General features: G+C 36.5%; 1 protein-coding gene across 6 annotated transcripts in view; it reads right to left on the reverse strand.

Moving 5' to 3' along the window:
* Positions 1–16,286, reverse strand: part of PLEKHA5 (pleckstrin homology domain containing A5) — a 230,555-nt gene that overhangs the window by 84,546 nt on the left and 129,723 nt on the right. For all 6 annotated transcript variants that reach the window (XM_017888617.1, XM_017888619.1, XM_017888621.1 and 3 more), the window contains exons 4-8: positions 15,290–15,373; positions 13,836–13,956; positions 11,476–11,580; positions 7,961–8,033; positions 1,710–1,810 (exon numbers count right to left, since the gene is read on the reverse strand). In XM_017888617.1, the coding sequence (XP_017744106.1) occupies positions 1,710–1,810; positions 7,961–8,033; positions 11,476–11,580; positions 13,836–13,956; positions 15,290–15,373 (484 nt within the window). The remainder of the gene's footprint in view (positions 1–1,709; positions 1,811–7,960; positions 8,034–11,475; positions 11,581–13,835; positions 13,957–15,289; positions 15,374–16,286) is intronic.

The raw sequence follows: 16,286 nt of genomic DNA on the forward strand, positions 1-16,286 counted from the left end.
CCTCAGCCTCCCCAGTAGCTAGGACTATAGGCAAGTGCCACAATGTCCGGTTAATTTTTGTATTTTTAGTAGAGATGAGGTTTCATCATGTTGGCCAGGCTGGTCTCAAACTCCTGACCTCAGTTGATCCTGACCTGCCTCAGCCTCCCAAAGTGCTGGGATTACAGGCATGAGCCACTGCACCCAGCCTGCTAATGTAACATATTAATTAGCAAAAGTCGTAAATCAGCTGCAGTCCTCAGTATTCTTTAAAAATGATGCGAATTTAAAATTGAATCAATTTTATAATGGTATAAACATTTTCATTGTTAACTAGCAGCAGTTCCCCCCTCTTTTCTCTTAAAATGAAATTTCTGCAAGAACCTTATAGTTCTTACTCTAAAACAGACTGAAAAACTAGGTGACCTCTGAAATTTTAGCCATAATCATGAAGCAAAGAATGCAGAATGATTTTGAAAACAAAATCTCCAAAATAGCACTGAAGACCTCTTACTTGAGAGTGATCCACAAACCAGTAATACCACAAAGATTGGTGGGTACTGTTAATCAGGGGGATCTCAGGTCTGCTTGAATTTAATAACAGCAGATTTCACATCTCAACTTCAGTGGTCTCTGTAAAGTACCTGATGATCATGATGTACTTAGACCCAAGAACATCTTGAACATCTTTGCCATTATTCTCTAAGTTTTTCAATAAATGTACATATATGTACATTTACTAAAAAAAAATTGTTGTCTCTTATAGTACTCTTCCTCCAAATTTATTAATAATAATAATTATTATTAATACAGGGTCTCACTCTGTCACCCAGGCTGGACTACAGTGATGCAATCTTGGCTCACTGCAACCTCTGCCTCCCGGGCTCAAGCGATCCTCCCACCTCAGCTTTTTGTGTAGCTGGGACTACAGGCACACGCTACCACACCTGGCTAATTTTTGTAATTTTAGTAGAGACGGGGTTTTACCATGTTGGCCAGGCTGGTCTTGAATTCCTGGGTTCAAGCTCTGTCTGACTCGGCCTCCTAAAGAGCTAGGATAACAGGCATGAGCCACTGTGTCCATCGTATTAATAATTTTTTTTGAGACAAGGTCTTACTGTGTTGCCCAGGCTGGACTGCAGTGGCGTGATCATGTCTCACTACAGCCTTGGCCTCCCAGGCCCAAGTGGTCCTGTTACCTTGGCCTCCTAAGTAGCTGGGACTAGCCACCACACCCGGCTAGTATGGTTTTTGTTTGTTTGTTTTGTTTTAGAGACAGGGTCTCACTATGTTCCCCAGGCTCAACTCCTGGACTCAAGCGATCCTCCCACTTTGGTCTCCGAAAGTACTGGAATTGCAGGTGTCAGCCACTGTGCCCAGACCTCAAATTTATTATTAAAAAATTCAAACATAGAGTAAGCTTGAAAGAATGTATAATAATCACCAGGACATCCATAATTACATTCATCAATTATTAGCATTCTGACATGTTCATTTTACCTAAAACCATTTGAAAGCACAGACATGAAGACACTTGACCCCTAAATATTTTAGCACGTGCTTCCTAGAGGGACATTCTTCTATACAACCATAAGACCATTAATTAGTATATTTTAAATACCAAAATCACTATAACTAAGATAGCTTTTTGTAATAATCTATGGCTCAATATCCATTTTTAACCAATGCAAGTTTTGAACACAGAATTAAAGACTGTATTATTTCCTTACCTTAAAAGCATATTTGCGATTAATGTGATCTTCAGAGGTAAGCAAAGCTATTTGAAAACTAGGTAACAGTATGCTTCCCAGGATACCCTCTTCTTTCTCATCTAAGAGATAATTTAACGTCTGATTAGAATTTTAAATGTTCTCATGAAGCAAAGTTTTCAAGATCTATTTTGCCAAATCAAAATGTTCTTGTATGTAAACAAACTATATTCATGTTTAGGCAGGACTTTATAAGGTTTTAAATGAAAATATCAAGTAGCACAAGAATTTATACTTTGGTAGATATACTGCATTCGACAAATCCCCTTTACGTGTCATTCACTGAAAATATACTGGCATGTAAGTAATGGCATTAATCCACCCACATCTCTGATAGGATTTAAATGCTCAACCATTCTAACCCCAGACACATGGCTTTCTTGGTTACACCCTTCAGGCTTTGCTCAAAGGTCTCATCAATGAGGCCTTCCTTGACTACTGTATTTTAAAATGCTATTTATTTAACGTTTTCTCTGTTCTCCTTTGGGAATGTTAACATTTCCGACTCTCAATACCTCCGGCATACTATATGTTTCAGCGATTTATTTGTTTATTATCTTTTTCTCCATGCTAGAATGTAAGTTCTATAAAGACACTTGGAATGACAGTAGTAGATGCTCAAAAAATTTTGTTGAATAAATGAAGACACATGTGAATACATACTTAAACTATTGTATAAGAATTATATTCTTTTTAAAACATTTAACTTTGAAAGTTTGCTTTTACTATCATTCTGATACACAATAGTGTGACTAAATTACAGGCCTACAAGGCAAGCACATAAAATATACCTACGAAAATGATAAACATTAATCTTGACACAGTACAGATTCACATGATTAACTTGCTGCTTGGGGGAAGAGATGTTTATGAAACTTGAAATATGTACTTCATTGTTACAGACCTATAAGACAAGTTAATAAAGCTGTGTCATCAGGCTACTAAACTCACCAATGAGAAACCATAAATGGGAAATCTTTTTATTATGCTTGCTGTGTGTGCTTTCTTTTTTTTTTTTTTCCTAATTATCAAAAACTTAACAAGGGATTTTATTTATTTCGCCCTCGTTTCCAGAGTATCTGGTGAAACACCCCAAAGGGAAAAAGTTATATTAAATGGAGGCTTTTTTTCGGTAGCTTTTCTCATAGCAATGGAACAAAATTTGGTTTTACTATTCTGTGCTCATTCGGGTACAAATCACTAATGTGTAAAAGAATGAACGAAAGTATAGATTTAGTCCAAAAGGTTAAAAAGAGTTGGAAAGCAGTCACGAATTACAGAGAATGTGACAATTTAAAAGAATAAGTCAAACCCTAATTTTGAATCCAATTGTATGTTTTATGTTTATATAAAGGGTATAGTCAGAAACAGCACATGAAGTCATCTTTATTACAAAACCATTTTAACCAGATAATACATCCTTCTATGTCCCATAATAAAATAATCTTTCCTAAAGTTGCTTCAGAATAGACAGAGGCACTAAAGCACAGGGTGATTTCCCTAGATTACCTAAGGCCCAACACTAACTAGCTGTGAAATCCTAGCCAAGTTATTGATGCTTAGTATCTGTTTTATGATCTATAAAATTGAGGATAATAAGACTTACCTCAAAAGATTGTTGAGGGTTAAATGAGTTAATACACATAAAAAACTAAGCACAGAGGGTGAAGCACTAAATAAATATTGCCATTATTATATTAAAGATAGTGCATATAAAAAAATCTTCACCTTCTGTCAAATGACTGCCCTGAGTTCTTCAGCTTCTTAAACTGCTTCTAATCATGACATTCTTCTGTTTAGTTCTATATCAATCCTGACTGAAGCACTGTCCTAGTTTCTATCACCTAGAGAGCCTCATAGACTGACAAAGAGTAAGTACTGAGTAATGTTTGTAGAATGAAAGAACTCTCCACGGGATCAGCCAAGGCCTTTCTGAGATTGCATGGCAGCCCATTTTCTTTTGTCTCTGCCATTTCCTTCCTTCACTTTGCCACAGCTGATGGTTCCGAGAACAACACTCTCCAAAAAGCTTTCTACATATTAATCGCCATCACGGAGTTTGCTTCCTAGGGAACACAACCTGGGACAGGAGCCAGGAGAATCTCAACATTTTACTGGATACAAGTGACATTTTAGATTCCCCATTTCTACTTAGTTTTAAAGATATCTGGGAATAAGACAAAAAAATACATGCAATTACAACTGGGTAAATATCACTAATTATCATTTATAACCTGGAATACTCCAACACTCTGTTAACTGGTCTTTTGGCTTCTAATTAAAGTGCCAGAGTGATTCTCCTAAAATGTACTCCTGATCCTACTATTATTCTTGCACTCAACATAGAGTTCATTAGAATGGCAAACAAATGCCCTCTGTGCCATAATCTACCTTTTCATTTTTTTTCTTAAGAGATGAAATCTATGTTGCCCAGGTTGGTCTTGAACTTTTGGGCTCCAGTGATACTCTCTACTCATCTTCCTGAGTAGCTGGGACTACAGGCAGGTACCACTACACCTAGCTCGATCTATCTTTTAAACCTAACCCCTGGTGGGTCTTCTAGCAATATAAGTTCTATGCATAGTTTTACAAATATGCCAAGCATTCTCATTCATGCTTTGCATGTGATTTAGGTCCTTTGCCCAGATCACTCTTCTTTCCTGGTTGCTTTCTTGTACGGACCTGGCCAACACTCATTCAACATAACCGAGAACCTACTATGTCATTCTTCCCAGACTCCTTCAGCTAATCTGTGAGTTCCATAACGATAGGGGTTTATTGTGTTCATTTTTGCATCTTTACCTAATAAGGCATCTGTTGTATCAAAAAAGCTCACTGCTAGCTGCCACCTTTGTCTAAGTCATTATCACCTCTATGTAATAACTCCTAGCTAGTCTCTCTGTTCATATCCTTCAACTTTACAATCCATCCTTCAATAGCCGCTTGAGTGAGCTTTTAAAAATGTAAACCAAAGGGTATCATTCTTATGTTAAGAACATTCAATTGTTTCCTTATGACATTTGTAGTAGAATCCAAACTCCAATAGACTCCTACATGGTGTGATCTCTATTTCTCTATCCTTTCCTATTGCTAGCTGCCTCCAGCTCAGCAGACGGGTTTCTCCCTGTTCTTTCCACAATTCAAGCACTTTCTTACCTTACAGCCTTTGCACTATTCTCTCTCTTCACCTGGAACACTCCACACCTCTGGCTCCTCCTTGTCATTTATATCTTCCTATCTAAAAGACCTACCCAGAGTACGGATCCATAGAGATCTTTCCCTTACGCTCACTGTTCATATTATAACCTTACTTTCCTAAAAAGCACTTATGGTCTTGCTTAATCATATGAGCTTATTTACTGTCTCCCTGATCTCTCTGGAATGTAAGATTCATGAGAGCTTTCTCAAACCTTGTTTTGGCAGCACCTGGAATGAAGCAGGTCCTGCTCAATAAATATTTAATATCTGTTGAATGAATTAAGTTCTATGGTAAGTTTAGTCAATAGACTGACTACAGAAAAGAGCAGTCAAAGTGCTCTCTTTATAACAATGGGCTCACTATATGCCTAATACGTGGCAAAGAACAGTGGGAACTTGGGCTTTCATCTGGTATTGGTTGCTAACCTATTGTTTAAAAAAATAGCAAATCAGTTATTTTTCTCTGTCGTAATTTCCATATCTGTAAAACATGGACTGATCTCCAAAAAATTCTGATAGCACACTTTGTATGTCAGTAGACTAGATGCTTTGAGAAATGGAGAAGAAATGAATGGGGCCACTGCCCTCAGCATTTGAGAGAAGAGAGGATATCTGAGTGGCGGCGAAAACTTGTGATCAAGAGAATAGAAACTAACAGTGGAGTCAGAGTGCCTGAGTTTAAATCCTGCCTGTGACACTTGCAAGTTGTGAGACCTGAGGTAAGCACTTTGTATATCAGTTTCCCCTTGCGTGCAATGAACATAAGATTCCCCACATTATCAGGTAGCTGTGAGGGTTAGATGAAATAGATCATCTATATAACTTGCTCAGCATAGTACTCAACAAATTGTAAATATGCAAAAAAATATATTCAGGCTATTATGATCATCTCACTAAAATCTGATTATTTTAATTTAAAACCTAACATTTCTTATTGACAAAATAGTAAATATATATAATATCATATACTTCTTTCCAACAGTCTGCACAGCAGTCATCTTAAATGAGTTAAATTATATTTCTCTTGTTTCTACAGCTTCTTCTTTTTTATATTCCTCCTGTCTGGGAAACTACTAAAATTAATAAATACACTGCATATAAAATGCAGGTGGTTAATAAGGAATCTCAGACTCAGCATGGCTTTTCTTTTTTCCAACTTCTATTATAGGTTCAGGGGTACATATGTGGGTTTGTTACAAAGGCAAATTGCATGATGCTGAGGTCTGGAGTACAAATGAATCAGTCTCCCAGACAGCACAGTACCGAATTGGTACTATGTTCAGCCCTCCCCTCTCTTGTGTTCCCCAGTGTCTACTGTTCTCATCTTTACATCCATCAGCATGGCTTCTGATTCACTTTTACATTTTTCAAATATGATCAAAAGCTTTCCTATTATACTAAAAGTGATGAGTCCTACCTTTCCCTGAGCAACAACAATAACAAATTACAAGGAATTCAGTGGGTTTTTTTTTTTCTTGCAAATTAACATCAACAAATTCTTGGCTGGGCATGGTGGCTCACGCCTGTAACCCCAGCACTTTGGGAGGCCAAGGCGGGTGGATCATTTAAGGTCAGGAGTCTGAGACCAGCCTGGACAACATGGTGAAACCCCGTCTCTACTAAAAATACACACAAAAAATTAGCTGAATGTGGTGGCATGTGCCTGTAATCCCAGCTACTTGGGAGGCTGAGGCACAATAATCACTTGAACCTGGGAGGTGGAGGTTGCAGTGAGCCGAGATTGCACCACTGTACTCCAGCCCAGGCAACAGAGCATGATTCTGTCTCAAAAACGAAACAAAACAAAACAAAAAAAACCCCAGCAAATTCTTATATTAGAAATTCAAAATATTAGAAATAGTAAACATTTCTTGTTGTAAGTAGTCCATAAATATACTGAAAAAGACGAAAAGAGAAATTATAAGCTTAAGGATAACGTCTGAAATACAACTCCTAACTTTCTGAAAGAATGGGAAAACCCCTAAGGAAAATTGTAGAGTAAGCTTAGCATTTAACTAAAGATAATACCACAATTGCAGCCTAAGGAACATCTCTAGGACAAAATGCAATTTTATAGGGTTGGTTAATTCTGACTCAGCAGTAATTCTCAACTACAGTTTTCAGATGGAAACGATTTAGTAATTCCAAATGTTGAAGGTTAATATGTATTATAATGCCTCAATACACAACTATAAATTTTGCCACAGGTCTTTTGTGTAGTCAAAAAATGTAAAATCAGTTCTAAAACTCTGTTATATCTTTTAAGTTATACTTCTCAAGAAAAGTCATAAATTATTAATTATGGGTTGACAATCTAATTCTTTCATGATGGTTTACAACCAAAGTTTAAAGTAGAGAAGAAGGAGAGATTATCCAGATTCATGATTTTATACTATAGCTGAGGCAGATTTCTCTGGAGAGCACCACCTAGGTATGCCTTTCATTGGCAGTCAAAAACTTTGTATTATCTTGTAATATCTAAGAGATCCATGTGGCATATGAAAGAACTCTGGATTTTATTTAAAACTGAATTAATAATTTACTAACCAGAGAAAGGATATCAGTGTTTATTAAAGAAAAGTTCAAAATGAAAGTATTTCTTTGTATTTTATTGTTTTCACTTGCCGTTACATAACAGTAGTCCCTAATATTCTAATATCATTTGCTGGAGAGCAGAATTGGGTGCCTGATGGACCCATAAGCTAGATCTGACAAAACTGACATGTGAAAAGAACCTCCTCAAACTAAGGATTGTGTCTATTGAACACCGAATTCAAGAGTAGCATTATAGAGCAAAGATTAGGGAAGCTGACCAAACACGGTCTGAAGCACCATATTTATTCTATCATAACCTCAAAACTCAGAATGATATGTCAAAGAAGAAAAAATGTTTGACATTATTTGTTAATAAAATAGCACGCAGAGTTACAATACTTTTTTTTAAAAAAAGTATCTGATACTTATATTACATATCAATTACAAAATAATACACTAAGACAGTAGGGTAAACTTACCTCTATAATAAAAGAGGCAAAGGTCAGAAAGCACAAACCAGCGTTTCTTCCACAATTTCATGCCAGTACTGTCCTGGATTAAATCAGCATATTTAAGGATTATTTCTCAAACAATAAAAACTCACATGCTGTGCATTTATTTATTTATTTATTTTTATTTTTTTGAGACGGAGTTTCGCTCTTGTTGCCTAGGCTGGAGTGCAAAGGCGTTAACCTCAGCTCACTGCAACCTCTGCCTCCTGGGTTCAAGCGATTCTCCTGTCTCAGTCTCCAGAGTAGCTGGGGTTACATGCACCTGCCACCACGCCAGGTTAATTTTTTTGTATTTTTAGTAGAGACGGGGTTTTACCATATTGGTCAGGTTGGTCTCTAACTCCTGACTCAGGTGATCCACCCGTCTTGGTCTCCCGAAGTGCTGGGATTATAGGCTTGAGCCACTGTTCCTGGACTTGTGCATTTATCTAAAGTAAACTTTTAAAACAAGGTATGTTTGAGACATGTGTAATATAACCTAACTAAAAGGCCAATTAAAATTTTGGAGGTAGTTTTCTAGGTCCTTAAGATATTCCCAATTAGACTGGTCTCTGAAAATACCATTATGCAAAGGGAATATATTAAGGCAATTTGATTTGGCTTCATATTTGTAAGCAATTTGAAATTGACTCTTCTCAACACAAACATCTGCTAGGATAAGAATAATAACCATGCAGCAGTGCGTGCATTCTGGTAAACCAGATTTAATAAATATGTTAATCTTCAACAAGAAAAATATGTGAATTGAAATTATTCCAAAGGTAATGCAATTTAAAATGACTGTGAATAAAGAAACCTTAATATACAAATACGTTTCATAAACATTTTTTTTTCCTTACGTCTATAGTTTGGGATTTGCTCATCACGCAAAAAAGAAACACTATTTGGCAGCTATTTCTAAGTAATTTAGTTCATTAAAATATCAGGCTCAAATAAAATTAGAATTTTAATAAAATTACTTTCCCAAATGAAATGTAGAAAATTGGAAGAAAAAATTAAAAAAACCCCAAAAAAAAAAAAAAAAAAAGAGAGAGAGAGGCCAAGTTGGGTGTGCATTGATTAGAAATAAATTTATTTCTAGCTGTGAGCAATGACTTTAAAATTACAGAAATTAACATGGGTGAAATCTTTCAAAACAAAAGATTTGACCTTAAAATTCACAGCTATACCAAAAAAGAGACCCCCAAAAAAATGGTAAATGTTATCTTTTTTTTTCCTCGAGACAGCCTCACACTGTCACCCAGGATGGCGTGTAGAGACACAATCTCAGCTCACTGCAACCTCCACTTCCCGGATTCAAGTGATTCTCATGCCTCAGCCTCCCGAGTAGCTAGGATTACGGGCGTGCACCACCACAGCTGGCTAATTTTTGCATTTTTGGTAGAGACAGGGTTTCTCCATGTTGGCCAGGCTGGTCTTGAACTCCTGTGCTAAGGTGATCCACCCACCTCGGCCTCCCAAAGTGTTGGAATAACAGGCATGAGCCACCACACCCAGCCATCTTCAATTTCTTAATTATATTCTTTCTTTAATATGGTTAAGGGACACTGTAAACTAAAATGTGTCACACACGTATTACAAAATAAACCCTTTTTTTTTGGAGACAGGGTCTTGCTGTGTCACCCAGGCTGGAGTGCAGTGGCATGATCATACCTCACTGCAAGCTCAAATCCTGGGCTCAAGTGATCCTTAAGCGATCCTCCCACCTCAGCCTCCGGAGTAGCTGGGGCTACAAGTGCGCACCACCACCACCACACCAGGTTAATCTTTGTTTTGTTTTGTTTTGTTTTTTAAAGTAGAGATGAGGTCTCACTATGTTGCCCAGGCTGATCTTGAACTCCTGGGCTCAAGTGATTCTCTGGCCTTGGCCTCCCAAAGTGCTGGGATTACAGGCGTGAACCACTGTGTTTGGCCCAAAATAAACACTTGTTAGAGAAGCTACTTGGTAATACTTTTGCAATGCTAAATTAACCAAGGGATCAAGAAATAAGAACAAGAGCTATTTTAAATAAGGAATGCCATTAGGCTATTAGGCTCAATTTTGCACTGAAATAGCTGATCATAATTTGGACTTATTAGAAAGGCTAGCTGGAAAATACGGAGAAAATTTTCTGTTAGAAACTGGGCTGGGTGTGGTGGCTCAGGCCTGTAATTCCAGCACTTTGGGAGGCCAAGGTGGGTGGATCATTTGAGGAAAGGAATTCAAGGCCAGCCTGGCCAAGGTGGTGAAAACCTGTCTCTACTAAAAATACAAAAATTAGCTGGGCAGTAGTGGCACACTCCTGTAATCCCAGCTACTTGTGAAGCTGAGGCAGGAGAATTGCTTGAGCTTGGGAGGCGGAGGTTGTGGTGAGCTGAGATCACACTGCTGCCCTCCAGTCTGGGCAGGCCATAGAGTGCGACCCTGTCTCAAAAAAAAAAAAAAAAAAAAGAGAAGAAAAAGAAAAGGAAAAAAAGAGAAAAAAAATAAACTAAATGTGAAAAAACCTTTTAGCCTGGATAAGCTTAAATGTCAGATGGTTAAAATATAGTCAACCATCTTTAAATAAAAATTATGACTTAATAAATAAAAATCATTAGGTCACCTGAAAGCAATTAGCAATATTTAACAGAATAAATTGGCACCAATGAACTAATATTTAACTTGCTTTGTATCATCTGTACGTATGTATAATCAGAAAGAAAGAAACAAGCCTTGAAGATTGAGGATGTTACCTCAGTTATCTACCAGTCACTTATCACCCAGTTGCAAACTGGAAAGTAAATAGCCTCTATGTAATCGAAATGATGTCAAAATCCAAGGAGGTAATGTATATACATCTTTACTAATTCCAAAACTAATGAGGTTTCAAAAAAGCTTAGATAGCAAGTTCCTCAGTCAGTGCAACAATATAAATCCCAACTAATCAGGATGTCTGAGAGTAAACCCTGTATGAGCAAATTAAAAAGAAAAGAAAAAGTAAAGAAAACATAACCAAAAAACATAAGAGGAAGAAAGAATAGTCTCATATTATAGAATCAAAAATCTGAAAAAACTCACAGAAATCTGAAATAATTATAAAATCTCTGTACAAATAAAGGGGGGAAATACACAACTATATATTTCTCTAACAACTTTTATATCAATAGAAAAATGAATAACACCCTTGTATTAATAGTTATTTCAATTTTGACTTTTAAAAGATTTGTCTAGATACTTTTACCATGTTATTTCTTATCATTTTCATAGAGCATATATTTAATTTTAAATCTAGAAACACCCATAACAAACACACAATCTCTGTTCTAAGTAATGTCCACTCCTTTTTCTGTCTTCACTGTTCACTTGATATTTTTCAGGGGTAAAAAGCTAAAGAACCTAGGTCTTCCTCCATAGCTCCTTCTTAATTTATGATTATAGAATTGTCTTCGGTTACTTTCAGTTTTACAAAGGTTCCTTCTAATCTTTGTCTTTTGTTTCCATATCAAATAAAAAAAAATACCTGTTTATAAAGCCAACCTCGTCTGACCACTGGTGCATTAGGATTCCTTTTAATTGAATTTGACCTCTTTCCAAAATTATGAACTTTTTTTGAAGCTCGTGAAGTCTAAATAGAAAAAGAGCATGACAGAAAACGTGGTATTAATGCCTAGAGATTTGAGCTTATTTTCCTCTTAAAATTTAATCTCTTTTCAGATTTTCCCAAGAACTGCGGGACTTAAATCTTTTCAGAAAAATTATTAAAATTCTACTTTTGCTGGGTTAGTTGTTTGAAGTGTAAGAATTCTGCACCAAAATTTTTTCCCCAGGATATCAAAAATTTTACAATATTTCCTTTAAAATCCGGACAGGATATACAATTTTTAGAAACACAGAGTATGTGGCAGTATTTTGTCGTATCTGCTATATAAAATGAATAGATCATGAGTAAAAACTGTTAACAAATCTTTAAGAATAAACCAAACTACAGAACTTTTCCCTTTATATCTTCATTTAATAGTGCAGGTTCAATTAAAGAAAGTTAACAGTACTCAGTCCGAGGAGAAATATACAGATATTAAATATAAACAAATATATCACATCAAGTCAAAACAAGATGGGAAGGATCTGCTTAATGTGATGTAGTGTTTTCTTTTTTATGGACAACTCTGAACTTAAACCAGACAGATGGGGTTTACTGGATTCTTCAAAGTATACATAAAGATAAACAATCTTTAAAAATACTGGTATGCTTACCATGAAGATTTATTTTGGCAGGAATCATAGTGGTGACCAACAAAAATGAAAACAATGAAGTTACAAAGTAACATAAAATTATCTCTCACTTTTCCACTTGTTTAGAATCTTTGGAAATCTAGCATACTTCATTAGAATTTTGTTTTGGGAAGCTTTTATTAGTATATAAGACAATTTTAAGGCCCGATATCAACAAAATTTTCCTAAAGCATGTTTTCTAGATGGACTTTAATTTACTTTCAAACAGATAATGCTTAAAAACAGTATAAAACTCAAATGACATAAAAAGATACACAAAGATCAATCTACTTCTCACTCTCAGGCTCCAGCACCCAGCTAACCCCACTCGCAACTGTGGGGCAACCAATATCACTGTATGTGTGTGTCTATCTATCTAAAATAACTGTTTTCATGATTGATGAATATTTTTCTGAAATGACCGCATATTTTAATATCCACTCTTCTGTTCCATTATTTCTTGGAACTCACTATATAAACAGAATGCTTATTTACCCATACTGTTGTCAATGTGCTGTGTTATGAAACTTCTGACCTTTGGAAATCTGTACGTGAAAATGGTGTCTTTTTCTGGTTTTAATTAGTATTTTTCATATGATGGATGAGGCTGAGCATCTTTTTTCATATATTTAAGGGTAAATTCCATTTTCTTTTCTGAAAACTGATTTCATATAATTTGCCCATTTCCAAACTGGCTCGTAAGCCCTTTTCTTATTGATTCACAGTACTTCTTTAATTATAAGGAAATTATTCTTTAATTGTTAAACGAATTGCAGATACTCTGCATGGATAATAATCACATGTGGTTGAATTTCTCATTATTTTATATTGTTACTTCTGGGTTTTATGTCATATTTAGAAAGCCCATCTACATTCTGATCTTTGTTTTTTTTTAATCTTCCATTGTTTTTTTCTAGTGCTTTTATAGTTTTGTTTTAACTTTTCAACAACTGATCCATCTAGAAAATTTTTGGTGTGAAGTATGAGGAATAGATTCAACTTTCTTTCAAGACAATGACCTAGTGGCTCTCAATTCATTCATCAATTTCACCAGATTTTAATTGAAATATACTCATAAAGCATTATGCTCAGTTAGCCTGTTGGATATATGTTACTTAATAATCAGAAATTATTTATATTATTTGAAAATTTACATTCATTTATAATCTCCTAACAAAATTTTATTTCAAAAACCTTAACAGGCATTTAAATACTATTATTATAATTATCTATTTTCTTACAATAAACATAATTTACTATTACAATGGTTTTGCTGAAGAATGTTTTCTCAATCTAAGCATTCTTATAGTCAGATAATTTGATTTCTAGGCTATTACATTAATCATCACCTTTAAAACTTAAGAGTGTCCATTTTCTCTCACAAATATTATATTTCTAAAACTATTCCAAACTTGAAAACTTAAGTCATTGAATTACAATCTTATTACTTTATATTTCAGGCTGCAATTGCTTCTTCTATCAATCACCTCCAAATTCATGTAGTAATAAAAATGTAATGATTATTCTATAATTTTAAGTCCATTATGAGTAACGGTATGGATACTGTTTACTCCTTATCAGTAATTAACATAAAGCAAAATAACTTACTCTGCCTACAGGGCTCATTGGATGCACTGCATAATCTGAAGTCACATTATAGTTAGAAGCTTCATTTATCATACTTATAGGTCGTTCCTTCTTTTCTTCAGATGTCATGGTTGCAACAGTCCTGAAAATATATGTCAAAATGGTAGAACTTGCTGTGTATGTAACCCGCTTTACAATAACAGTTCCCTACAGTTAACTATGCGAGTGTCCTACTTTTTCACAGTACGTGGACCCTAGTTACTCTAGAATCAGGCCTTAGTACTTACAACAACTTTAAATACAGCTAACACTTTTCCTAAGTCAAAAATACATTATTATCGTGTTTATTTATTATTATGTTTTAAGACAGGAGTCTCACTCTGTTGCTCAGGCTGGAGTGCAGTGGCGCGGTCTTGGTTCACTGGAGAATCTGTCTCCCAGGTTCAAGTGATTTTCCTCTCTCAGACTGCTCAGTAGCTAGGACTACAGGCATGCACCACCGTGTCCAGTTAATTTTTCTATTTTTTTTTTTTTTTTTGGTTTGAGACAGAGTCTCGCTCTGTCGCCCAGGCTGGAGTGCAGTGGCCGGATCTCAGCTCACTGCAAGCTCCGCCTCCCGGGTTCACGCCATTCTCCTGCCTCAGCCTCCCAAGTAGCTAGGACCACAGGCGCCCGCCACCACGCCCGGCTAATTTATTGTATTTTTTAGTAGAGACGGGGTTTCACCGGGTTAGCCAGGATGGTCTCGATCTCCTGACCTCGTGATCTACCCGTCTCGGCCTCCCAAAGTGCTGGGATTATAGGCTTGAGCCACCGCGCCCGGCCAATTTTTCTATTTTTTAAGTACAGTCAGGGTTTCACCATCTCGAATGCCTGACCTCAAGTGATTTGCCCACCTTGGCCTCCCAAAGTGCTAGGATTACAGGCGTGAGCCACCGCACCCGGCCTATCATGTTTATTTTTAATAGACATTATTGCAGATATTCTACTTGGTCATCCAACTGAAAATTAAAATGAATTATAAGATTATTCTAATTTAAAAAGCAATAACAATTTCAGTAACTAACTCTGTGAATAGCTCTATAGTGTAATACATTCTTACACATATTTCATTTGACGCTTATAAAACTCTTGTGAAATAGTAATTATCACTATCTGATTTAAGGACGAGAAAACTGAGCTCAAATTACTTTATTAATCTAACCAAGTTTACACAGTTTCTCTATGCTTGCATCCCAGGCTCTTGAGCTTACTGTGTTTGAAGTACTATAAAAACAGCTTCTGAGATTACATTCCTCATGAAAAAATGTTTAAGTCAGGTTTCTATATGACACATCATGAACAGCTGGCATTCTGTTATTATACTTGACTACAAATGTCCAGATAAGAAAGCTATTAAATTGAAATATAAATAACAGCAATTTCAATGCTAACCCAATTTTGAATACAGGCATTCCATGAAACTCTTTACTTACTGTTCATTCACTACGAAAATGCAATTGTCCTGTGATGGTTGTCCTGTGACTGGATGTTTGCAGGTCACTTTCCTTTCATTATGGCTGAAAAAAGAATAAAAGAAAAACAGAATGTGTAGGTATTTAAAATGCCCATTTATTTATTGTAATATTAAAGTTAGTCTACAAAGGAAATGAAATTCAACCTCCCAGCCTTTTGTTTGTTTGTTTGTTTTTGAGATGGAGTTTTATGCTTGTCGCCCAGGCTGGAGTGCAATGGCACGATCTCAGCTCACTACAATCTCTGCCTTCTGGGTTCAAGCAATTCTCCTGCCTCAGCCTCCCAAGTAGCTCTGATTACAGGCGCCCACCATGACACCCAGGTAATTTTTTGTATTTTTAGTAGAGACAGGGTTTCACCATGTTGGTCAGGTTGGTCTTGAACTCCTGACCTCAGGCGAGCCACCCGCCTCGGCCTCCCAAAGTACTAGGATTACAGGCGTGGGACATGGTGCCTGGCCACCAGCCTTTTGAGATTCCTAAATATATCTTTCCTACTATCTACTGGGAGTGCCTATGTGTGAAAATGTTACTTATATTTTTACAAAACAGTTAAATGCATCCCTTCTCAGTCTGGTCTCAATCCTTTTTCATTATTTTATAAACAAAAGTAAGTTGTAGGCCAGGTACCGTGGCTCACACCTGTAATCCCAACACTTTGGAGCGCCAAGGAAGGTGGATCACTTGAGGTCAGGCGTTCAAGACCAGCCTGACCAACATGGTGAAACCCCATCTCTATTAAAAACACAAAAATTAGCCGGGTGTGGTGGCGTGTGCCTGTAGTCCCAACTACTCAGGAGGCTGAGGCAGGAGAATTGCTTGAACCTGGGTGATGGAGGTTGCAGCGAGCTGAGATTGTGCCATTGCACTCCAGTCTGGGCAACAGAGAGACTCTGTCTCCCCGCTACCCGCCTCCCCTCAAAAAAGTAAGTTGATTTGGCTGTTTGGCTCTTTACAT

This window comes from Rhinopithecus bieti, unplaced genomic scaffold (assembly GCF_001698545.2).
Source record: "Rhinopithecus bieti isolate Rb0 unplaced genomic scaffold, ASM169854v2 scaffold_15769, whole genome shotgun sequence".
NCBI lineage: Eukaryota > Metazoa > Chordata > Mammalia > Primates > Cercopithecidae > Rhinopithecus > Rhinopithecus bieti.